This window comes from Vipera ursinii (genome assembly GCF_947247035.1).
Source record: "Vipera ursinii genome assembly, chromosome: 7".
Lineage (NCBI taxonomy): Eukaryota > Metazoa > Chordata > Lepidosauria > Squamata > Viperidae > Vipera > Vipera ursinii.
This window is the reverse complement of record NC_139521.1, coordinates 49,639,573-49,666,766: the sequence shown is the minus strand read 5'-3', so window position 1 is coordinate 49,666,766 and position 27,194 is coordinate 49,639,573. Positions and strand designations below refer to the sequence as shown.

The window sequence follows — 27,194 nt, the reverse complement described above, 5'->3', positions numbered from 1 at the left end:
CTTGTTCTCTTTTATTGTATTAGCCTAGGAGTACTGGTAGTTTCCTCATCCTCTCTTATTTGACTCTACTTGTTAACCCCAAAGAATCCTCTCAGGGCCTGAGAATGCAGCTGTCTTTGGTGAAGGAAACAGAATGCTGGAAAACAAACATTTCTCTGAGTTTCCCCATTGATGTTATAATGCAAGGCATGTTAGAAGAAAAATTCCTAATAAAGAAAAATGTAATTGTAACCGAACCATAGGAATTATTAAAAGCAAGATTGCTTTGATATTATAGAAAAGATGTATTTGCAAGCTAAAGGCTACTGAACCCTTGGGAACACTGCCGTATTTAAAGTACAATGATAAACAGAGCAGGAGGAAGCTCATAAAAGCATTATAAATGGCCAGTCAGATGCACAATGCTTACTAAATATAATAGTGGATGCTACAGCTTGTAGAATTAGGCTCAAACCAATTAAAAGCAACAATAAATTATTTCTGAGATCTTGCTTCTTATGTCACCTGTTACTGCTTGAGAGCTGCCAACAGATATGAAGTGAATGTGAAACTTTTTTCTGTCTGTTTTCTGATATAAATGCAGTAGGAATAATTAAAGATTCAGAATTTTAAGTGTCAAGCCTGCCTGTTTTTTGTGACAACATAGCTCTAATTTCTAGAGGCTAATCGTGTTATTTGTTGCCACAAAAGAAGCAGTCTTACTGTTCCTAAAAGTATTATAGAATAAATTTAGCACTTAGTGCTTTCAGAGTGGGAGAGGTGTGACTGTCTAACCTTTAAAGGAAATCCCATTGAATTTTCTCTGGCTTACTCAAAGGTACACATATGCTAAAGCTGAATTTGAATTTTTATCTTTTTTTTTCTTTTTACTGTGGGAGGCTCAGCCAGTGACATCAGACAGCTGTAGCTATTGGTGTCATAGCGCCACAGTAGAGTAAAGAAAACAGTATTCTGTGCCACATCTCTGATTGTAACAATTGGGGTGTGTGTGTGTGTGTGTGTTTTGTTTTACCCTGCCTGGCCATTTGAGTACTAAAGGATGGGATGTACCTGATTTTAAAATGTATTACTGTATGGCAGAAAAGAGTTGAAAAATCTGTCAGTGTTGTCAACAAATATCTGGGTACCTGTGCTCTTGAAATAATATATATATTTCTGATCACTGTAGCTCAAAAAGTAATTCCATAGTGGAAAAGAGCAGGTGAAATGAACAAGAAAACACATATAGAGAAGCTTTTCTTCTATGCTCATTGGATGAGAATTGGGATCAAAGAAAAGATGAGAGATTCAGAGCAGACACTAGTAAACACTTAATACTCACTGAAAGTTACATAATTTGCTGCCACAAGACTAACTCTACCTCAATTAGCTTTCAAATAATTCAGATAAAGACTAATTGATGAAGAAGATAGGCCAATTTATTTATTTATTTATTTATTTATTTATTTTATTGGATTTATATACCGCCCTTCTCCCGAAGGACTCGGGGCGGTGTACAGGGCAGTTAAAACACAATATAAAAAGTTAAAAATAAATTAAATTAGCCCCAACAAATAAATCACATTCTAAAAGTTTAAAATTCCAATCCCTCAGTCCAGGCCGGCAAGCTCAAATAACCAAGTTTTCAGGTTGCGGCGAAAGGAGCGAAGGTCGGGATCCGTCCAGAGCTCAACAGGGAGCTGGTTCCAGAGGGCAGGCGCGCCCACAGAGAATGCTCTCCCCCTGGGGGCCGCCAGTCGGCATTCCCTGGCCGACGGCACCCTGAGGAGGCCCTCTGTGGGAGCGCACAGGACGATGGGAAGTTAACGCCGGCAGAAGGTGCTCCCATAAATAATCCAGATCCATGCCATTTAGGGCTTTATAGGTCATCACCAGCACCTTGAATCTCACCCGGAGGGCAACTGGAAGCCAGTGCAGCTCGCGGAGAAGAGGTGTTATATGGGAGTATCGGGAGACCCCCATCACCACTCGCGCGGCCGCATTCTGCACCAGTTGGAGCCTCCGAGTGGTCCTCAAGGGCAGCCCCATGTAGAGAGCATTGCAGTAGCCAATCCGAGAGGTCACGAGCGCATGAGTGTGTATGTAGGGCATCTCGGTCCAAATAGGGCCGCAACTGGCGCACCAGGCGAACCTGGGCAATTGCCTCAAATGCATTTAATGCTCCAATCCTAGGATAGTTATTGTTTTGCCCCAATTTGTGACCTTTCTTGCCACAGTTGTTAAGTGAATCACTGCAATTGCTAGGTTAGTACCATGGTTGTTAAGTGAATCTGGCTTCCCATTGACTTTGCTTGTGAGAAGGTTGCAAATGGTGATCACATGGTTCCAGGACACTGCGACCATTATAAATACATGCCAGTTGCCAAGTGTCTGAATTTTTGTCACATGACCATGGGGATGCCGCAGCAATCCTAAGTGCTAAAATGATCAATAGTCAGTTTTTTTCAGTGCTGTGGTAACTTCGAACAATTGTGAGTCAAGAATTACTACCGTGTAAAGCAGGGATACTATATCCAGTATGCATTGAATACATTTGGTTGCTTGTAGTGGTATTGCTGCTCAATATGTTATTTTATATGTTATTATAGTTATCCACTCAATTATACAATGCTGATAAAATCTCATTCAGTGTTAGGAAATCAATCTGTAGGAAATCCTAGTAATCGACAGTCTAGCCAGCATAGATGTTCTGCATGGCTTCTGCTATGATTTGAATATCATAGACAATATCCTTACACAGCGATTTAAGCAGTTGAATGCACATGCAAATAAGTGTGCACTCAGCAACCCAAATTCAGTTCTCAGCTTGCTTATGAGTTTGTATACCAAGCATACACAATGTGGTATCTTTAAACAAGAGGGTTTATCAAACAGACAAAATCTGTCACTGGGATAATAGATAATATCCTAGGAACCCAGTTTGCTTTCTGGAAAATAAAACATCTTATGACATTAGGTGACATTTTGAGAGCACATATATAGCTTCAACATTCTGAATGTGCCTCTAGCTTCAAAGGTTGCCTTTTCTTGGTGGATGTGCTCAATCTCGTACTAGATGTATGCACACAGATTCAGTATGAACACTTATTTATACCTGGCATTGTGCATGGACAATGTCTTATATATTCTTGCAGCCTCTAGATGTCATCCAACACATTTTTGAATACTGAAGAGGAGTTCGGAAATTATAGTCTCTTATATCTAAGGCACCAAGTTTGGAAAATCTTGGTTGTTGCCATTAGCTGATGATATATCCACAAACAAAACCCTTCTCAGCATTTAAGAGTCCCAGTTTCATTGCCAGAGAGTGATAAGAGATTTGTAATGACGACATACCAGAGGTGCCCCTAAAAAAGTTATATTTTTCTAGATATTTCCTGCTTTGCAGATTTTTTCCCCAGAACCTAAAATTTCCTTTCTTTTTTAGTTCAAGTAAACTGCATAAAAGAAATATCCAGAATAATGTTTGGCTTGTACAGCTCACTAATTGATACCTATATCAGTAATACAATAATAAATAATGTGTTGCAGTATATTTTCTTCCTTTTTTCCCTGGGTTTCAGTCAGCAATATTAAAACTCATTAACATTGTAGAGCCATTGTGGAGGGTCAGGGAAGTGACTCTTGGGAGTTAAGTTACTAAATTCCTAAGTTATACTCTGACTATAGCATCCCATGTTTTGTGTTTTTACCAACAAGTGATGGTTGAAGATTTTTCAAATTACACTTAATATCCTGGATACTGTTTGTGTGGTAGCAAATGGAAACTCTGAACTCTCTTAATGTGCCACTTCAGCATTTACTTCAATGAAAGGTAGGTATCTTAATACATGTTTAATAATAAATTATTCAGTCATGGAAAAAAGATGATGATGAAAACAATAACAAAGACCAGCTGGAAATCTTCCAATTTGGACAATATATCATGAGTATTTTTGTGACAAGCAGAATGGCAACTCTTGTAGTGTAAAGTGCTTCTGTTCAGCACCTGTATTTGTATTTGTTCCATTCACCCACCACCATTTAATCCCTTCTTTTCATTTGCTACTATCCTTTCCCTCACAACATCTTCAATGTTTTGCAACTCTAGTCTTTGTCAGCCTTTTGCACCTGTTTTATTTTATTTTTCCTTAGAGTTCCTGATCACTCAGAGAATAAATTCACAATCTGTCTACAGAATATTTAACAATAAGCTCCTTTTTTAAATGGTAACATTATTAAAGATTATAATTACAAAAGCAAACTAATACAAACTGAAAAGAATAAATAGAAGATCCAGAAAATGAAAACAGGAAAAATAAAGAAAGAGAAAAGAAAGAATATAGTAAAAAAACAAATATATAAAGAAGTGACTTATCTTAATGACAAGTATAAACAACTTTAATAATTTTTCATCTCTTCATTTACTAGCTGTGATCTCTTCTTCCCATGTTTCATCTCTTTTCTATAATCCACAAAGCATTGTCATTTTAATTCTAGTGTCAGAAAAAGTCCACTAAGGGTTACTAGAATAATAATCAAATAAACCCACTTTATATTCCTTCCTTTTATTGCTAACAATTTTAATCTTTAGTCCATTCAAATAATATTGTAAAACTTTTTGACTTTTTTTCTTTCTCCCTTCCTTGTCATGAAAGTCTTCAAAATTGAAACAAGCCTCTTTTGTAAATCTAATATTGGAAAATTGTATAGGTTACTCTTTTTACTCTGTATATTTTAATTATACCATTAGCCAGTTTCTTTTGTATGCCCAATGCAACATCTTTTTCCATGTCAATCTCATAGCCTGTCCTTTGTATATCCACTTTCAACTCAGACTTGATCTTGTCAAGTAACACTTTTGATAAAACAACTTATATAGTAATGTCTTCTTATAATAGGTACTGTTAATGTACAAATAAATAGATTAAAATTATCTTTCTATTTAAAAAAAACCTATTTGGAGAGTTATGCCTTCATTTCTATAACTATAAAATATTAATTATATAAAAATATTATTGATATGTTCATGTTCAGTCACCAACTAACCCAAGTTATTTTCCTGATTAAGTTTGACAAATAAATGTTGTCAAATTTGACTCAACTCCATAGCTGCACCTGCTATCGCTCGCAGTTTGCCAAACAGCATGGGTGGGTGGGCGAATTCATAAGGAGGGAGGGAAGCTCCCCCAGAGGAGGCAAACCTCGCCAAACCACAGGAGCCTGCTTCCGCTGCAATAAGAAGGGCTACCGAGTTGCTGAGTGCCTCACATCACAACCAGAGACAGTTCTTCCGTCTACCAGTCAGCCCAAGAAGAGGCTCTGGCAAAGCCAAAAGAGAAGACATACATGGGACAGCAAGTCATTGAGTTTTCTCCATTCAGCAAGGAGGGGTTTTACCTATGTGGGTTTTCACAGGAAAAATCCCAGAACTGACTTTGCTTCTGCTGTAACTAGATGGATCTTTCAATAAAGCTACACTCTTGGTAATTTAAAAGAGCTGAGAGTTTCTTTGGTTGAATGTGCCAAATAGGACAGTTGACAAACGGTCTATCCTATTTTCCTGTTCAAAGATACACATGAAGTCAAGTTTCCTTGGAGTGGATCTTGATTACCTGGGAACCTCACAGACAGCTCCATTAAAGTTTTTGGCAACAGAACAAAAATAGTCTCTCTTTGTCTTCTGGAATAGTTAGTGTAGCCAGTTAAGTAGGTTCTGGAGGTCTCTCATTCAATTAATAGCCAAACCTAACTATTCCTAGGTTCTGACCTCAAATGAAGTCATGCAGATGCTGCCTTGTTGAGGCAGGATACTTTGTTGTGTGTTTATTTGTTGAATTTATATCCAGCCAACTCTACAGAGGACTCCCAGTAGTTAATGAAAAGAATAACAAAACATACTTAACTTAAAATTGTCCATGGGACAATTAAAACTTCCACAGCAAATCTAACAATACGTTAACTTTAAAGTAAAATAGAAAGAAGATAATGAAGAAAGAGAAGGAAAAGAAATGACAAAGTCACCACAATAAAATAAACCCAGATGGCATGAATTTATTAATCACCAAATAATAACCAGACATGCTCTGTCATTAGCAGCTTTTGGCAGTCACAGATAAATCCAGCTTTTAAAGGGCAGCCATTTCATATGACCATATCTATCACAAAATATGGTTGTCTGGTCTCTTTCATGAAAATGGAGAATAGTAACAATTTTACTTGTGACAAAAGTATTGGTGAATTGATTCTGGTTGGAGAAGCTAATCTTGAAGATGACCGTGTACCAAATTATTTTCAGAATTTGAATTGCACCTATTGGCAACTAATGTAGGACTTTAGGCATAGCATAACATTTCAGCACTGGCCAATTTCAATTTCAAATCTGGTAAACCGAAACCTGTCCTTTCTTTGGTATCTTGCAGTAAATCGTATCTAATTCTCATTTTTCCCCTTGCCATATAGAAATATCCTTTTGCCGTTGTCTTCCAATAGTTCTTCATTTCTATCATGGTGAATTTACTAGCAATTTATTATCTTTCCATGTTTGTCAGATTATGCTTTCTAGGGCTGCTACTCCTCTTTATGATAGATCTGTACCTGCTAAGGAAAAAAAACGGTATATTGCTTAAGGGAAAAGGAAGGAAGGAAGGAAGGAAGGAAGGAAGGAAGGAAGGAAGGAAGGAAGGAAGGAAGGAAGGATGGATCAGATTCTTCATCTGTGCTATTTAAATACAACACTCTTGAAATTGTCTTGCTGACATTAAGGGCAGAAAATTGATTCCCTTGTCACAAAAAAGAGCTTCCCACTTAACAGTTCCCCACAGACTGACTTTGAGGAGACCTCATTGCAAGCAGTGTCTCGGGTTTATTAAATGTATTGAATTTCTAGTTAAAATTTTGAAATAGACTTTTGAGCCTATTAAGAGCTACTACAGGAGTGAGCAATGAGGCCTTCAGTGTTTGAAGTAAAATTGTCATCATTCCTCATAATTGGCTAAGACTGATGGCAGAGATTCAACACCAGGAGGGCCAGATTCTTTGGGTCAGATGATGGTAGGAAACTGTGTCACTTATATAGAGATTATTGTGTCCTCTATTGTGTTGGAATAATCTATTCATCCACTCAAGTTAGCAACCTGAGTGGCACTTGGATATTTTTTCCCCTCTATGCATTGACAACCTATCATGTGTTTTATTATTTTTTTAAAAACAGGTGTGGGTTTGTCTTTGATAATTATGAAAAAAGAAGTCTTCAGCTGAACTGAAACCTTCACTTTTATGATCAAATTTCCTTAAGTATACTTTTTTCAAAACATTCTCTGTATCTTTTTTGCCTCCTGGAACAATCAGAAAGCTGGTTGCCTTGGTGACCTTCACAGGTTGAAATAAGTTGCAGCAAAAAAAAGTTGCTTGCATCAAAGTGTACTGATGTTTTAATCAAAGTGGTGTTAAAAAATTAGCAAGGGCATTGTAAGGGCTTGTAAATTCTTAGGAAAATCAAGACTTTTGCACCCACTCATAGGCACAAGTGAATTTTCCAGTATATGCCTAAAGATGAGTAGGTCCTAGGTCACTTGGAGGATTAAGAATGGCTGGTTAGAGGCTGTTGAAATGTTGTGCTGCAATGTCCAGTAAGTTATATAAATTTCAGCTGAAAGTTTAGCAATCGTTTTCATTGGGGTTCTTTTTCTTATTGGAACTTGAGGAAGACTTTTTTATTTTTTAAAAAAAGTTTTCAGTCATTTCATTAGCTTTTGTGGAAATTTTCAAGGTAAGTGATCCATTGGAGACTTTGGCCATAGGAAGGCTACATCAACCTAAGCAATAAACTAATCTGATTTAATCCTTTGATGTAAAAAAGAATACTTCCATTTTGCTAGAATGAGTTAGAAGTCTGTTTAAATATCTGCTAATAGTTCATCACTTTGTACTAATCCTGAAGTACAACTTTTCCACTTTTCCAGTTCTCTTCATTACATTTTTCTAATGTGTCTTGTAAACTGAATGGCATTGATGTGAACTAAAGAACTAAAGTACTTTAAATGCATTTTGGACACATTAGGCGAAGACCTGGTTCTTTGGAGAAGGCCTTCATTTTGGGAATGATTGACAGAAAGAGAAGAAAGATCTCTGGATAGGCACATGTATAGTAGCAATGACTGCCAAGTTGGAAGATCTGAAAGTCTAAGTTTGGGACTGATTGTCAAGGAGAAAATCTACCTTCTTTTATATTATCTATAAAGAATGTAAGCAAACAGGCATTTTCAATGTATGCATGTTCACATTTTTTACAATATAATGTATAAAAATTAATTCTTATGCTTTTAATAACATTGTATTGCTTTTGATAAAAAGTAAATGTTATTAAAAGCATAAGAATTAATGCTTAATGCTTTTTATGTGGAAAATTATGAGTTGTGTGACTTGCTTATTTTGCTGTCCAAATGGTGGTTGGACAGTTTTCAAAGTTCCAATTTTCCTTTTTTTGTTTACCTACAATCTGGTCTTAAACTAAATTATTCTTCAGAGGATGCTGCCAAAATAGAGAAATATTAGAAAGCAGGACATGACAATCCTGTACTTTAATGTTATTATTTTTTGTTGTTACCCCAGTATTTTCAATTGATGCCCATTGACAGTATTTGTTGTCAGAAAAATACAATTCAGGAAATCCGATTTTTGTTGACTATATAACGGGGAACAACTGACTGAAATTACGGTAGGTATCCTACAATTTGCGAGCATAAATATTTTTTGGAGTTGCACGTTATTGTATAAAAACATTCAATGACTTCAGTGACACTGGCTAATTAGGAAACATGCTGCATTGCATCATCATGTAATTAGGCAATGTGGTAATTCCAATCCAGGAGGAAAATTTTACCGTGGTTCCCTGAAAATAAGACTGGGTTTTATTTTATTTTTTTGCCTCCAAAAGAGGCACCAGGTCTTTTTTGCAGGGTAGGCCTTACTTCACCTCTGGCACCGACAGCCCCACCCAGCCGGTCCACTTTTTCTGGGGCTGATGTTCTGCAGCTGCATTCGGGCCTTCATTTTGCAGTCAGGCCTTTCCAGAAGGCCTTAGCAGCTGAGTACCAAGATATGGATTCAATCCATAGCTTGGTGCTCAGCTGCTGAGATCTTGCAGAACTGAGCTATGGATTGAATCCATAGCTCAGTTCTTGGCTGCACAGGCCTTCCGGAAAGCCCTGTGACCGAGAAATGCAGACCTGGCTGCAGAAGAGGCCTCAGAAGAAGGGGGCTAGCAAGGAGAAGCCTGGCTGCAAGGTAAGTGGGTGTGGGGTGGGTGGGGCAGCTCCATCCCCCCGCCCTGCCCTAGCTTGATTTTTAGGTGTGTGCCTTGCCCCAAAACTGGGGCTTTTATTAGGGATAGGGCTTATATTAGGCCCACCCCCCAAAAATCAAGTTAAGGCTTGGTGTAGGCCTTACTTTCGGGGAAACACAATAGTTGTAAGCAAATTTAGAACTTTTAGCAGGGAACAAAATCAGAAACAGCTAGAAAGTGCCAAAGTTTCTGTTTACACAAATCTGTTTGGCATAGGTAAAAATATTTCCATAACACACACACACACACACACAGAGAGAGAGAGAGAGAGAGAGAGAGAGAGAGAGAGAGCTCTTTACAACTGAAGAATCTTTGTAGACTTCACTCTTACACAAATTTATTCAGAAGTATCTCACTGATGTTATACTGTTGTTTTTCAATTCCATGTTTTTCAAAACAGTCTTTTAAAATAATGACTAGTTCTACATAGAGTTAGAAGAATCTCAGTTGATTATGGCAGATCATGTCTGATTAACAACCATGAAGTTGTTCTACCCAAAGGTAGAATCTAGATTAGAAGAGGATATATAGCTCCTCTTCTCATTTTGCAGTATTCTAGGGGGCTAGAATACTGTCAACATTGGCAAAATGACTGATTTTGGAGAATATGATTGTTAGCTATAAAAATAAAGGTAGAAACAGACATTGAATCTTTATTAGGCAAGCTACCTATTTTCACCTTTTAAACCTCCTTCTTAATCATTTCCCACAAACAGTGTAAGCTCATTTGATTTACACTGGTTTATGGGATCAGCCTATTTATTACTTTTTCATAAAAGAACATTTCCAGTAGTCTCCACAACAGTAGCTATGTCACACGTGCAGCTACATTCACACTAATAACATTGCATCACAACATCTGACATAAGCATATCAAAGCATCATTTTTGTAATACATGTCATTTGCTCCATACCTATGGACATGGTACTTTTCTATAGGTGCTAGTGTTTTGAAGATCCAGGGCAAAATAAGGAAGCACTATAATAAATTAAATATATATAAGACAAAATTGCTAACAAGATCATACATCCAAAAGAAAAACTGTTTTTCTATCTAGACATTTTCACTGGAATTTTATCTTCTTAAAGTTTTAATCATCAAATTGTATTAGACTAAAACAATTATTACTATCAGTCATCTCAGCATATCTGGAAAGCAGGAACTGTATCTAAATTACAATTAGGCAGGTGTCAAATGACCATGCCTGTAACAGTTTTTCATTTTCACTCAGTAACACATAGATGCAGTGTGCCACTATTAATCATTAAGCCGGTAATTGATTGATACTTTGTATATTATAACATATACAAGCTCAAATAATAATTCTGTTCATATGTTTGTTTCACCAGATAATTGGAAGTTCAACCAATCCATTCACTGCAATCCAATATTAGTTTACAGTTCCATCTGAATGTCCATGTAATTGGTTACTGCTTTTGGTATTGATTGTAATCATCTTTTTGTGACTCTAATGAAAGGTATCTGGCAAGGAAGATAGATTCCATTTTATACTGACACTGCTACTGTTCTAGATTATTTCAGGGTTGGCCAGCCAAAGATGCACAAAAAATCTTTGACAATATCTGTCACTCTTTGAATGACTATGATGAGCAGGTGCGACCTAGGGTCACTTCTTTTAAACACTGCCAGAAACCTCTCAGAAGATACGTTAGAATTGCTAATAGTATGAAAATGTAGTTATAGAAGCAGGTTTTCAGTTTAAAAAATTAGCATTCTATGAGAAGTGTTTGTTTTACATTTTAGAACACATTCTTATGAAAGAACTGTTTCTGAGGAACTTTAGGAGAAGGAAGAGTTGTTCATTTTCTTAAGCCTAATATTATTTAAAATTATACTCTGACTAATCATTAATATTTTGAAGATTAGTGTCATAATGTGCTATTTAAAATTCCTGAGTGGAATTTGAAAAAGGGTTCAATAAATAAGTAAATTTCTTTTGTATCTGGAATGGGACAACTCACTATGGCCAACTTCCTGGAGGAAGCTTGCCACAATTCAACAAATAATAAACTTAACAGAACTGTGGCCAGTAATAATAAAATAAAGTTACAATAATTTTGATGAAAATGTGATCACCAATAGTAAAAGTAACTGAATAAAATGATTAATACAGCACTGAATTGTTCTGCAGCGAATTGTTCTGTGGAGACTTGGCTGCAGTGAGTTGTCCCATGGTAAGTTGGCCACGGCAAGTTGTTCTAGAACAGACATGTCAAACTCGCGACATCCTGTGACATCATGGGACGTATCGGAATGTTTTCCCCATTGCTGGCAATGGGGTGGGTGTGGTTTCCTTGTGACGCGTCTGGCCCATGGGCCGGCAGTTTGACACCCCTGTTCTAGAATGTAGAGCCTCTATATTGCATTTATGGATTTTTCAGTACTTCAAAAAATAAATCTCTGAAAAGATACTCTTCAGTTTGAAATGTGAGATTCTTTTTTCCCCCCTAAGTATAAAAAAGAATATTGCCGTGGGTTTAGTTAGCTACAGATTTAGTCATTCTGTGAAATTGGACTTCTTAGAAGTGTGGAAGTTTGTTTCAATGTGAGTAGCACCTATATTTTCCTATCCAAAAATCCACACACAAATTGTGCCTGAAAAGCTGCATATATAGCATTAATAAGATTAAAAAAGAGCTTAAATTAGGCAACTATACATTAAAAGAAACATTGACTGTATGAACAAAGAATAAAAATGTAAATAGAGTAAAAAAAAACCTGTTATATGGTTATAAAAGCAAGAGGAAAATATACTCAAAAGTCGCAAAAGTTCTGAGACATTAAGCATTGCAAGTAATCAGAGAACCAAGTGTTATGAGATTGTGTGAATATTATAAGAATAATATTTTGAAGGACATGGATAGTTTGAAAAAGACATGTAATATTTCATATAGATGCATACAGAACAAGTGCTAACAACTATATGTTGAAAATAAAGTTACTGTTCCTAGTGTATACATTATTGTGACAAAGCTCTAAAGCAGCTTTTCCTAGGCTCATGTTGGGATTACAGCTTCCAGAATTCTTATGTCTGTTGTTCATTCTGGCTAGGTTATTCTTTGATTTGTGCTCATAACATATATGTGGACATCAGAACATCTTGTATATAAACACTGAGCAGATTCAAGGATAGGGAAAACAACACCAAGGTCCATTGATAAAAAAAAGATGGAAAGAAAGATCCAAAATTTAAATCCTGGGGGAGAGAGATGGAGAGATGGATGGATGGATGAATGATAGATGGATGAATGATAGATGGAAGCATGGATCAAGGGATGGGTGGATAGGTGGATGTGTAGAGAAGCAAACTAATTTCTGTGTTCTGTGATAGGCATATCTCTACATGTATTTTTTTGTCTGCCATGTCATATTTGGAAGCTTCTGCTATAAGCAAATTCCTAAATACTGTACAGGGTTGATTGTTTTCATTATCAAGATTTAGTTGTATGTCTGGTGTGAAGTCAGATAGCAATATATCACCTGTGCCTTCTCAGGACCAGGTTACCACCTAGATCAGACATGTCAAACACAAGGCCCAGGGGCCAGATCCGGCCCGCGAAGTGGTTTCATGTGGCCCGCGAAGCCATCCTGGAAACAGTGAGGGAACGGCCCCCACTGCCTTGGTCCTGGCCCAGAGACCCTCCTCCTGCCAGAGACCCTCAGATCTGTCCCACTCCTGCCCAGGCCCCCATAGGCACCCTTGATGCGAACGATGTAGAGCTGGCCACGCCCACCCAGTAGGCCATACGCACTCTAGCCATGCCTACCCAGTAGGCCATGCCCACCCGGCCCCCTGAGGACAACCGCCATGCTGATGCGGCCCTCAATGAAATTGAGTTTGACACCCCTGACCCAGATGGACCAGGTAATTCAGGAGAATCTACCACAACCAGCAGTCCCTTTATCAGTTCTGGCCCAAGATTCGTCAGCTATTGGAACAGTAACTTTCTGATGCTGTGTGCTCATCTTCTCCTACCTGACAAATATTTATTTATTTATTTATTTATTTATTTATTTATTTATTCCCAAATATGATGGGAATCCGGCAAATTTGCTACCTTCCTGAATTATAAATCTCTATAAACTTAAAAGATTTTTCCATTTTTCAGTCTCATGTATCATATGTAATAAGTCTAATAATGAAAGAGAACTGCAAAATAACCATAGTTGAAAAATTGGCAACTCCCTTTCTGGTAGAAAACAGCACAGGCTTGGACAACTGCATCAATGTTATGACACTGATAAAAGTTTTAACTTCAATGATTCAGTTACACAAGTGACCCCTAGTTGTGGAAACAATAATCTCCAACAGGGTAAGTGACAGGTGAGAGAATACCATTGAATTTCTGCTGTTAACTCAGGATTAACTATAATGAAAGAACCTAAACAGACCATTTAAAAGAGGAATTATCAGATGAAATATGAAATTAACTCATTCATCGGGGCATTTGAAGACTTCTAGATCTGCTTGGCTATTGATGGGAGACTTAGGGAGTTTGTGATAAAAGTACAAGAAAGGAAGGGAAGATGTCATTGTTCCTCTTACTGTGTTTTCTGCATCACCCCCACTCACATATGTACACCAGAGATTTGGGAAGTTGAACCCATGTAGCTAAAAACTTGAATTTCAGTATTTGTCTGACGTTCACCAACAAAAGGCTTACATTTTTCTTATAAAGAATCTCACCATATAATGCTATCCTAAAGCCCTCTTCCTTCCAGAGCATCAACAGAAGAATGTACTGGGTTCAAATGAATAATCCACATATTCATTAGGATAATAGAGCCCTTGCTTCTTTATCACACAAAGTTCACAGCCTGCAAGGTCTCAAATACCTATGCAATCCAAAATAGTCTTGCTTAGCAAGAAAAGGAAAGAGAAAAATGCAAAAAAAACCCCCATTTGTTCTCATTCGTGAAAATCAGAGTCCCATGAAATGCTACAATTTGATATCAAATATAAAGATAGCTTGAATAAAAGTATTTATTGATGAGAATTTACAGAAATTTGCCCATCTTCCTCCTTTTTTCCCCTCCAGTGTTTTTATCATTTTTATTAGTAAGAAGGATAGCTCCCCATATATTTGTCTTTGATTATTGGCTTTGAACTCCATAAAAAGTAAGGATAATTATCGTCTTGTTTGTTGAAGAAAGTTAACATTTTAACTCAAGATACCATTTAACTGATTTTTATTCTTATTATCTGAACAGCCAGACAGAATTCCGTATATGAAGTGGTTGGCTACATAAATTGAACAAAAAAATAAATACACAGCAGTTGTATGGATTTGTTAAATTACCTTCATTCTTTGTGCAATTTATGACCAATTTTCATAAATTTTGGGTGACTTTGAATTGTGTAGTTAGACAATTTGCTCATTGATTCTGAGAATTTTGCTGTCAGTACTGGAACATTCAGGTATTTTTTCAGTGGCTTTGTGATTATAGTCTCTAGTATAAATTAAAGGCTTTGACCTACCTGTGCTGGATTATTTGGGCAACTGTAGCTCCTCAGAATGAATCCAGATGGACCTGGCTAAAGTAGACCTCATTATACTTTGAAAGAAAGTGTCTCTTGGCTGTCAAGATCAAGAAGACATCAAAAGGTTCATTGATTAGAATAAAAGGGAGGAAAAAGCCTAGAATTTAAACCAGGAGCAATGTGTATGTCCGGGAGGGGGGGGGTGCTGTTCGTGTGTGCATGAGCTATGACATAATTTTGTTTTCTGTAACATGTAAATTATGTGTATATTGCTTCTTGTTTACAATAAAACAACTTCTTTAACTATGTCATATCTGTAAGGCTTCTCTTATACCAAATTTCTTAATATAGGGTTAAGTATCTGGAATATCAAAATATATTACTGTGCCTATTGTGAATTACAGGACAAGAATATTCTGAAGTTGATAAGAATTCTGTTTGTTCCTACTTCATGTTACACATTTTATTACCATAGAATTACCATGTTGTAAACTACAACACAATATATAACTATATAAACTAACATTTATTGCTAAATTTAATATTTACTATACTTAGTTACTTTGTAATTAAGTATATTTGAATTCATTAGCCTTACTGTATGAATAACATGGATAGAATTTAAAATGAAGTATATCCACCTTGGTTTTTCACAGATGGTACTAGACAGGAAGAAGCCGAAGAGGAGCTTAGTGAGGAAGAGCATTGGTTTGGGAACTCTTCAGAAACCCCATCAGAAGCATCTTATGGAGAAATCCAGGAGAACTTCAAATTATCCTTTGAGGATAGGATCCAAGAACAATCCACATCTCCAGATACCTCTTTGGATAGCGGGACTCCTAGCAGCAACACATTGGAATTGATGGTTGTTGAGAATGAAGGCATAAGAGATGTATTACAGAACAAGGAACATCTGTCTTCTAGTGTATCTTCTGTCTGTGATGATGATAATCTTGGCCCAAACAAGCCATTGAGTAGTAACTTGAGACGTCTGTTAGAGGCTGGTTCTCTCAAGCTAGACACTACTATCACAGTTAATGGCCGGGTTGAGTCCCCAGTAAATCTTGGCTCAAATATCTCTTTTTCTCCAGCTACACATCATGCCCAGCAGCTAAGTGTCCTTGCAAGAAAGCTAGCTGAAAAACAGGAACAAAACGATCAATATGGCCCAAACACAGGTTTCATATGGAATCAAGGCAAATGGTTGCCTAACTCAATGCCCTCTTGCAGCTTGTCTCCAGATTCAGCAATCCTAAAATTGAAAGCCGCTGCCAATGCAGTCCTTCAGGACAAGTCTCTTTCTCGAACTGAAGATCCAACAATAAGGTTTGAAACCTTCCCTTCACCATTTAGTTCTCAATCAGCAAGCTCCACCTTAGCTGCATTGTCAAAGAAGGTCAGTGAAAGAAGCATGACTCCTGGTCAGGACCACTCACCGCCAGCAAATTCTTTCCTTTCTCTCACCTCAATGACTTCTTCAGCAGCCCTACTCAAGGAGGTGGCTGCAAGAGCTGCAGGCAGCCTTTTGGCTGAAAAGAAAAAGTCACTGATTGTAGAAAACCCCCTGCAGCTTTCAGACATGAAGCAAGAGAAAGTGACTCCACCACAGTCTTTGGAACTATTGTTACTCCCAGCCCCTAAAGGAAGAGCTTCTAAAACCACAAATTCAGGTAGGAGTTCTCATTTTGCTCTAGATTCTTTATACTGCTTTATCTCTGTATCATTTCCATTACAACTAAATAGAAGACAGCAAAAATACTGTATTCATAGTAGTCCACCATCCTGATGCCTGAAAGGGAACTATTGTTGCAAATATTTTTTCTGTTACGGACAAAAAAACAACATATCTGGAAATACCTTTATAAAATTTAATAGGGGAAATCAAATAATTGTTTATGTTTTACAGTAAGGAAAAGGTAAAGGTTCCCCTGCACATGCATGCTAGTCATTTCCAACTCTAGGGGCCAGTGCTCATCTCTGTTTCAAAGCCTAAGAGCCAGCGCTTGTCTGAGGACGTCTCCGTGGTCATGTGGCCGGCATGACTAGACGCTAAAGGCGCACGGAACACTGTTACCTTCCTACCGTAGTGGTCCCTATTTTTCTACTTGCATTTTTTTACGTGCTTTCGAACTGCTAGGTTGGCAGAAGCTGGGACGAGTAACAGGCGCTCACTCTGTTACGCAGCACTCGGGATTCGACCCGCCAAACTGATCAACAAGCTCAGTGTCCTAACCCACTGAGCCACCGTGTCCCTATGTTTTACAGTACATTATATTTAATAATATTTTCATCACGAGACAATTTATCAAATTGTTTTGCCCTAACAACATATTATTTCTGTTTTACTTTCTTCATTTACATGGTTTTCTACAATGCCTCTTGCATTGTGCCCAAAACCATTCTGGCAATTCACAAAGCTTTTAAAACATACTAAGCCATGCCCATCACTGCCTGCCATACTGCATTTTTGACCATTTGTATCTTCCAAGTGGTCTTCAAGTACTTGTATGTAGAGCATATTGCCATTAGGTAACTAGAGTAATAGCTGTCTAAGCAGCCTTTCAATACCGAAAGGGCATAACTGCTACAAAAAACCTTTTACAAAGGTTTCTTTTTAAAAATTTATTGAAAGGTGTTTACATGTTACAAAAGTTAAGTAAGAACAAGTATATGAAAGAAAAAGAAAAACATAAAGATAAAAGAAAAATATGCTAAAAAAGGTTAAAAATTCTAGGAGAGATAAAAAAGAAGCAGTTTCTGATCTTCTTTAACAGCAGTTATAAATAAACATTCTATCATTTCCCCCCTTTAGAACTAGGTTAAATATTTCCATTTCCCCCTATACAATTCACTTTAAATCCAGAAATCATCATTTCATTTTCTTTCCATTTTCAGCAAAAATGTCCATGACATCGTCTTTTATAAAAGTATTTATTCTTTTCCTAATGTAACAGGTCAACAGGCCTTTCTGCAAGTTCTGCATGTTCACAATCCACTTCTCCATTGTGGGTACTTCTATATTGTCCCTTCTTTGTACATATAGGAGCACGTGGCAGTTACCATATGTAAAACCAGTTGTCCATGAATTCTTTCTAATTGTTTGTCCATAAATCCTAATTAAAAAATCTGGTTTCATATGAATATTAATTTTTATAAATTTATTGCATCATTGTATGCATTTGTTTCTAGTACTTTTCACTTTTTCACATGTCCACCATGTATAATAAAATGTTCCTTCATGTTTTTCATATTTCAAAAGTAATTAGTCCCTTTATATATCTTAGACAATTTCTCTGGTGAGCTATACCAATTTCTCTGGTGATCTGTATCTCTGGTCCATCATTTTATAAAAATTCTCTTTTAATTGTAGGACAGTGTGAATTTTAAACTTTTTAACCACTTCCTCTCCCATTAAAACCAAAATTCTTCCCCATTTTGTCATATACACTTTAACTTACCCTTTTTCCCCCAAAAATAAGACCGGGTCTTATATTAGTTTTTGCTGCAAAAGGGCACATTGGGGCTTATTTTCCATTAAGGTCTTATTTCTGGGAAAATATGGTACTAAATGCATCCATCTGGCTGACGATCTTAACTGTGGCTTATTTTTGGGTAGGGCTTATATTACGAGCATCCTGAAAAATCATGCTAGGGTTTATTTTCCGGTGGGTCTTATTTTCGGGGAAACACAATATTTTTTCTGTTTCAAATCTCTACAAAAGTTTCTACTTTTTAGCAATCGTATTCAACATTTGTACATAATTCATTTTCAAATTGTTTTATGATATTCTATACTGGGCATTTTAAAATCTATATTAATCTTCCTCTCAATTGTACACGTGAAAACCATTGACAATTAAATCCCTCTGGAATCAAGTATTCTCTGAAATTCCACTTAAGTCCTCCATTTTCCTTTACTAACAAATCTTGATATATTAACTATTTTTCTTTGCCTGATGTCTCTGTAAAATAAAATACTTGTGCTGATGCCAATAGAAGTATTTTTGGAGAAAGATTGGGTCTTTTATTTATTCCACATTCTTAATGTCGTGCTTATAATGATTTTTGAAACCAACTTCCCTCCATCCAGTGTGCTCCCACAGAGAGGGCCTCCTCAGGGTGCCTCCGATCAAAGAATGTCAATTGGTGGCCCCCAGGAGGAGGGCGTTCTCTGTGGGCGCGCCAGACCTGTGGAAACACTTGCCGGTCGAGCTCCGGATGGCCCCCGACCTTCGCTCCTTCTGGCGCGATCTAAAAACTTATTTATTCGATCAATCTGACCTGGTTTGATGGGTTAGGGTTGGGGTTTTAATATGGCTTTTAATTATTGTTTTATATTCGGGCATAATATTTAATTGTCTTTTAACTTTTGTATTTCACTTTTATATTTATTGCCTTGTACACCGCCCTGAGTCCTTCGGGAGAAGGGCGGTATATAAATCGAATAAAACTAAAAAACTAAACTAAATTAACTTTGACTTTATCATACCATTTTAAAAAAATGCCACTCAAACCTCAGGTTATGCTCTTATAGTTCCAGCATTCTCTTATTTCTCAACAATAGTCATTCTTTCATCCAAACTAAGCAGCAGGTGGCAGAATACAAATCTAGATATACTCTATTTTTTGCCACTGCTGAAAATCTTCACCATTAGTCAAAACAGGTATTATTTGAAAAAAACAAACAAACATCATTCTAGGTAGTATATTCATTTTTACCACAGAAACTCTTCTCAGTTATGATCATTGTAATTCCCCATCTTGACATTTTTCTTAATTTTACTTCATGACGTGTTTTTTGAAATTATATATACTTCATGATTATCATAGTAATATCTATATCATTTTTTCTCAGTCTTAAAGCTGTTTCTGTTTGATCTTCTGTCTCATATTTTTTGTTATCATCTTTGTTGTTGGGTTATTTTAAATCTAGCAAATGTATAAACTTCCTTTAGTTTTTCCAATAATGTTCTATTTCTCTTAACTGGTTTTCCAAAATTGAAGCTAAATGATATGAAAGTGCCATTGGCTTATACGTTTCTCTCATCCAGCAAATTCACGTAGATATTAAATGTGAAGAGACTGACGAACTCTCCAAAGGATAGCCCTTGAGGACTTCCCCCCCCGCCTTTTCCTCCTCCATCAATAGTAACTGGAAGGAAGGAGAAGAATCACCATAAAACAGTGGCCTCAATTCCCAATCCCTGTAGCTGGTCCAGAAAGACACTCATAGACAATACTGAAAACTGCTGAGAGATCATGGAGCATAAGGATTAATACGCCAGTCAACAAGCATAACAGAATCTGTATTCCTATTGAATCCGGCTTGCAACATGTCTGAAATTCCAACCTTTTTGTCAACAACCTTCCCTAAAAGGAAAGTTGAGTGAGGTTGTTCAGTTGAAGGTTTTTTGGAAGGGAACTCCTTCAAAGTTTGAGGACTCCATTCCTTCTCTGAAAGAGGCAGTATGGACTCAACTTGCGGGTCACCTCCCTTGCTGCCTTAATAACCCAGGAGGGACCTGGATTAAATAGACAGGAGACAAGCCAGAGCAAGTGCAGAGAATCTTAGCAATAGCACCTAAACTTATATATTGCTTCATAGTTCTTTACAGCACTCTCTGAGCAGTTTGCAGTGTTGACATATTGTCCCCAGCACTCTGGATTCTCATTTTACTGACCTCAGAAGGATGGAAGGCTAAGGCAGCCTTGAGCTCATCAGGATCAAACTCCAAACTGTGGGCAGAGTTATCCTGCAATACTGCATTCTAACCTCTGTGCCACCAGGGCTCTTGTCAAATTCCTCAAGAATTACCAATTGAAACCCATCCCAGGTCACTTCACAAGATGAAGTTGTTGGCATTTTGACGAACCTGGCCAGCTGGAATCTAAGAGAGGTTCTAAGCAATTTTATCTGCCAGATAGTCAAAATATATCTCAAGCAGCCCTACAAATGACTCTCTGACCTGTCTTTCTTAGTAGGGACTGAATAACCTAAATAGGGCCACCGGATAGTTATCCCCAGATGCATTAAGGGTGGAGAAATACTTATCTTTTTCTGCCCTTATTATTGCTATGAGGTAATCCCAGATGTTTGATCAAACTTGCTCCCAGTCTTTCTCCAGGGATGCTTGAGCATTTCTTTTGGTGCTTCATCTCCTGGAGTTCCTCAGTAAACCAACAGCCACCTAACCATTCCAAGCAGCAGCTAAGTGTTGGCTGAATTATCTTAAATCTTCAGGAAATACCTTAACTTCTGGGTCCATCAATTGTCTGGGGCAAGCCAGTCAAAATTGGCCTTATCTCAGACAGGTGAGGTGTGTGACACTGTATCTTTAAACACGAGAGGCTGGCCAGTGCCTCAAATAGAAATATAGATCATGTTCATGACAATTATGAATTATGGTATCATCATACTGAAGGGGGAAAACAGAATTTTGTAGAGTATGCTCCATAGAATCTATTTATTTCATTTTGCTCTGAATAATACTCCATTTTTTTAGAAGGTAATACTGTTAGGAACCAATGAATAAAATTGATAACCAGGAAACAAAAAGCTGAACATATTCTGTCTTCTATAAAGTATGAATTTATTCCTCCTTCTTATGACTCAAATTTTTTAACATCTAATTGTTTAATATTGTTTCCATACAATTTTAGAAATACTGTTCAGTGCTATTGTGAAAAGGGAAAACTTTAAAAAATTTCACCAGAATTTGTTTTTTAAAAAGTAGTATGCTGTTTATGCAAAAGGAATGAATTTTGAGCATTGCCAGTCTGCTATACAAACATTTTAGTAACCAAAGCTTTTTTCCAAGTTTAGCAAGAAATATTGCTCAAAGTGGATTGCCACAGACTTCTGGACACCCTGCATAAATCTTGGAAAGTCATGTATGAATAAAATCTGACATCCTGCAGTGAAATCTGATAATCCATATTGACAAGATGAAACAGTACCATCCATAATGTATAATATATGCAATGTTGCTTTTACCCTGTTTAGATGACTTTTTATAGGCTAAAAATAATAGATAAAACAAAATACAATCAAACAGTGAGAAAAGAAGGTCAAGCAAAGCATATGGCATTCCTGATACTGTGAGATTCCCATAATCTCTTAGCATTTGTCATTCTAAAAAGGGCTAATGGAAATTCAAGAACTTCTGGAAGACTACGTTTTACTTGCACAAGAAGGAATATTTCTTCATCCATAAGCTAAACATTAAGAATTGGAGTAGCTTTCATAGAAACACCATTGTTTTTGGTGCAAACTGTCCACGTTATGCTACTTGCACAAAGACCCAAACAGCTTTCAGAGGGAACAAGATTGTGTTCTTGTCCCCTTCCAAATTGTGCACTGTTCCACCTGTTGCAATTATTTCCACATTCGCTTAAGCAGTAGCACTCAAGTCAACAGGAAGTCATGTCGCAAGCATAGCTGAAGAGAGCATTTGTTGCTCCTTTAAAAACATTTTTCCCTTCGCTTTAGCAGTGTATTAAGAGGCTTATTATTCACAATCTCATACTTATTTCATCTTTTACAAACAAAGTAAATGAGACTCTTGGACAATGAGCATAACACAGAAACAGAGGTCAAAAATGCCAACATTTGGCAAATTTATACATGTTAAAGTCTAGAACTTCTAAGGATTTTGAAAGTTGACTTCTAGTTCATCTGGAAGACCCCAGATTAGAGACTGTATAAATGCTTTAAAAGAACCACTTTGAAATGCAAGGGAGCACATAGGAAATACTATTTTTGAATAGTTAAGGCAGCTGTGTCTTTTTCCAGGTTCTTGTGGATGCTTCCGGATGATAGGAAGGAGTGTGCTACACATGCATGTGGAGACAGCTGAAAGTAACTTGAAGAAAATGCTTCTGTGTTTGTGTGTATTTACAATGTTTCATGTCCTTAACAAACCATTTATGATACCCTGGATGAAAGTAGGTCTAATATGAAATGCATATGCTTGATGATCTTTTGAAATTATCCTTTGAAATTATCCCTTGGATTGAAGCTTCTTTGGTCACCTTTATTTCCCAGTTCATCTTGAAAATATTTGAATAATGATAAGATGAATAAAACAGTATTGTTTCTGGAGGTGAGATGCTAATATTGAAATACATGATACTGTGCAACAATCAACTCCTTTGCAAAGAAGTATGACTTGAAAGGAAATGCATCTGTTGGAGAAAACTGTTATGCATCTGTTGGGAAAAACTGTTAGAAACTGAACTGAGTACCGAAGATGTATATTAGCTATGAAAATACTCATTCATATTCCATTTATTATTTTCACAATCAGAACATAAGATATTTTATTGTACAAGTTTCTGGATGTTATTTCTTGGGTCTCTTGCCTCTATAGGTACAGTACATGTCCTGTCCAACTTCCAATAAGATATATATCATTTCCTCATTGGCAGCATTTCTTATATGTGGTATGTAGGACAAAAACTGAGTACTCCAGGCTGAAATATATGATGAATTAGATTCTTTCACTATTATCAGCAATCCTGCTTACAGTCAGAAAGGCTGTTTTGGTAATTACAGGCCAGTGACCATATATATCATAGTTACATTGCACAAAAAATGGCATAAAAGGAGAAATAGTGGAGGTGTTGTGCATTGTAAGTCACCTCTCATCTGTAGCACAATCATCTGTTTCAGGGAACTGTTTTGCTGCAATAAGGCAATATCTACACTGGAGCTCTTTTTATTTGTTATGTAGAACTGTGACAGTACCACTTCCAGATAGAATTGCTATTTGGTAGGCACATCACAGCAATTTCAGGATTATGTTAAACATGAGCAGACAGTTGCAACTCAGCACATTGCATCATAAGTGCAAGGGTGTTGAGGATGTTTCAGAGGGCTGTCCCCCCTCTTTTACAGACAGTAATTCTTAAATCATTCCAATTTGCCATATTTTTTATTTTTTTAAATATAAAATTTAACAGAGATTTTTATGAGTAAAACCCCCCACAAAATATACAAAAAATGAGATTAAGAAAGAAAACTAGAGATTATCTTCTTTGTATAATTACAGACTTAATATCACTCCATTTCCTTTAAAATTACATTACATAGTTTGCTTCTTTCCTATTATTTTTTTTGACTATGGGAAGAAGACATGAATGTGAAAGTGGACAAGGTGTACCATAATAGCTCAAGAAATTAAAAGTTAAGAATGTGCAAGAAACAGACCTATGTACTTTGTCAGGAAGAAGATAAGAACTGTGACAACAATACTAAACTAAGAATTAGTAATACTAGAATACTAATAATATTGCTAATTATTAATACTAATTCTAGTACATAATAGAACTGATTATAAAATTGATTTCTTTGATTTTCCTGAAATGGACAGAAATTTATTGGTAATTTCTGGATTTGCCAATTGAAAATGGTTAACTATGGGAAGAATTAAACTATGTAATGTAATATTAGGGATGCGGTGGCTCAGTGGGTTAGGATGCTGAGCTTGTCGATCAGAAGGCCGGCAGTTTGGCGGGTGAAATCTCGAGTGCCGCGTAACAGAGTGAGCGCCTGTTACTCGTCCCAGCTTCTGCCAACCTAGCAGTTCAAAAGCACGTAAAAATGCAAGTAGAAAAATAGGGACCACTACGGTGGGAAGGTAACAGCGTTCCGTGCGCCTTTGGCATCTAGTCATGCCGGCCACATGACCACGGAGACATCCTTGGACAAGAGCTGGCTCTTCGGCTTTGAAACAGAGATGAGCACCGGCCCCTAGAGTTGGAAACAACTAGCACGCATGTGCAGGGGAACCTTTACCTTTACCTTTAATGTAATATTAAAGGTGGTGGAATGATATCAAGTCTGTAAAGAACACCAGAGCTTGCTGATGGGGCCTCAAGCCCCATTTTTGAGTAAAGTACATACAAAAAAAGACAAGTACTTTTTAATTTTATGTACTTTTCTCTATCTTTTCTTAAAAGATTTTAATTAGTTTTAAATTTTGTTACCTTTCATTTTGATAATGTCTTCGTAGTTCTAAATCTGTACTCAAAAATGGGGTTTGGGTCAAATCCAGTGTCCTTCAGGCAAACACCCTGCTTCAGGCTGAGAGCTTGAGGTCTCTTCCTTGTCTCCTGGTACTTTACTTATAATTCACTCACAGATTCTCCTGTTGGTTTCCTCGTGAGGAGGAGCCTTATGGAGCACATGTAGCCAATCTTTTGATTTCTGTCCAGAAAACTCAGCTGGTCTGGGCTTGCTACCAGGTCATTGATTTTTGCCTCAGCATCATCACTACTGTTTGGAGATGCATCAGCTTGCCATTTTCCCCACCCAGAAATCCCCCCCTCCATATATTTTTTCTTTAAATGACCATTTATTATCTGTGAGTGTGTGTTTGATTGCAAATGACTGTGACCCTGATTGCACTGTGTGCAGTGGTGGGATTCAAATATGTGAACAACTGGTTCTCTGTGTAAATGCCACTTCTGGAAGTCCATTCTGGACCTGGGCAAGAAAAAATTAGCTACCAGTTCTGCCGAAGTGGTGCGAACTGTTTGAATCACTGAACTGCAGTCACCTATGAGACATGACAAAATTAGAGGGAAAATGGAAAATAGAGGGAAATTTTAGGAAAGCTGCCATCTGGGGGTCCAGGTAGAATAAATATACCTTTTGCATTACATAAAGTGAGGCTCTGTTCATGGAGTTTGTAAGGAGCTATCCCAAGTACTTGGTTTATAGCTGACAGATGGCTCTACTTATCTATTATAGCATATATCCATTAGTAGATGGCTTTCTCCTCACTTTCATAAATCATTTCAAGTTTCAGAATAATCAAATCTGAACTATGAGATCGTGAGTGAAGCTCACAGAATCTTTCAGATCTAGATTGTAAAATCAAGCATGTCTGAAGGTTATGAAATAGGAAATTATGAGGTTATATAATATGTTTTTCATATTGGCAAGATACAAAGTTGTGGCAGTCTTTTCAAATGGGTGATCCTAAATGCATATATAGTGAGTAGAATGCATTGCTCTTCAAATTGTTAAAAGCAAGTAATGTCTTTTTCTGAGTTTGTGCAGCTGTTTTCACATGCTGAAACACCTTGGAGTGGCTTGAAATAAGACAAGCTTTAACTACAAATAGTCCCCAATTTATGACCATAATTGAGCCCAAAATTTCTGTTGATGAGATAATTGTTAAATGAATTTTGCCCCATTTTATGACCTTTCTTGCCACAATTAAGTAAATCATAGCAGCTGTTAAGTTAGTAACATGATTGTTAAATGAATTGGGCTTATCCATTGTCTTCGCTTGTCAGAAGGTTGCAAAAGGTGATCACATGATCCCCAGGATACTGCAACTGTCATAAATAGGAGTCAGTTGCCAAGCATCTGAATTGTGATCACATAAACATGGGGGTGCTGCAATGATCATAAATGTGGAAAAACAGTCATTAGTCACTTTTTTCAATGCTGTTGTAAGTTTGGTCAATAAATGAACTGTTGTTAAGTTGAGGACTGTGTGTTTCAAAAGTATGCTTTTACATGCTCTCATGCATTACTTTCAAATAATTAGTATAGGTTTATTGGAAGGCTGTGTCTAATATTGCCCAACGACTTCTGTGTATGTGTGTGTATGTTTATGTGGCATGTGGCAGCTGCCTGCAATTAGTGCAGGTTCGAGTCCCACCAGGCTCAAGGTTGACTCAGCCTTCCATCCTTCCGAGGTAGTTAAAATGAGGACCCAGATTGTTGGGGGCAATAAGCTGACTTTGTAATAATGCCGCTTGGGGTGTGTGTGAAAGCCCTAACAAGCAGGCATATACATAGAATGAAGGCTACTGCTAAGCTTGTAAGCCACCCTGAGTCTTCGGAGAAGGGCGGGATATAAATGTAATAAAATAAATAAATAAATAAATAAATAAATAAATAAATAAATAAATAAAATAAATGTGTGTATGCATGTATACACATATACACATGATCACACACACATATTTATTTTATTTTTTTATTTTTATTTTTTTATTTTAATTCCATTATATCCCGCCCTTCTCCGAAGACTCAGGGCGGCTTACAAGCTTAGCAGTATACATAGAGCACTAAGTTTGTGGGGGTTGCATTTAACTATAGTATGCATAGGCATCTAGGTAAGTTTCACATGTTCCTGCATAGGTTTTATTCACCTTTTGTGATGTTGAAAGGGATTGTCAAAGCACATTCAGAGAAAGGTCATATAATAAATTATCCTAATAGAAAAATACATTTTAAAAATGAAAAAAAGAAAAAACATTAAGACAAGATTGCTAAATAAAAGAAATAAAAAGAAACTTTTCCCTTCATTGCCAGTAAGTATATTCAGCAATAGGTTTATCACTGT

General features: G+C 36.9%; 1 protein-coding gene across 1 annotated transcript in view; it reads left to right on the top strand.

The window, feature by feature from the left end:
- The window catches only part of ZNF827 (zinc finger protein 827), a 124,170-nt gene that overhangs the window by 16,353 nt on the left and 80,623 nt on the right, over positions 1-27,194 (top strand). Inside the window, exon 2 of the mRNA XM_083367763.1 lies at positions 15,486-16,499. Within this exon, the coding sequence (XP_083223889.1) occupies positions 15,486-16,499 (1,014 nt within the window). The remainder of the gene's footprint in view (positions 1-15,485; positions 16,500-27,194) is intronic.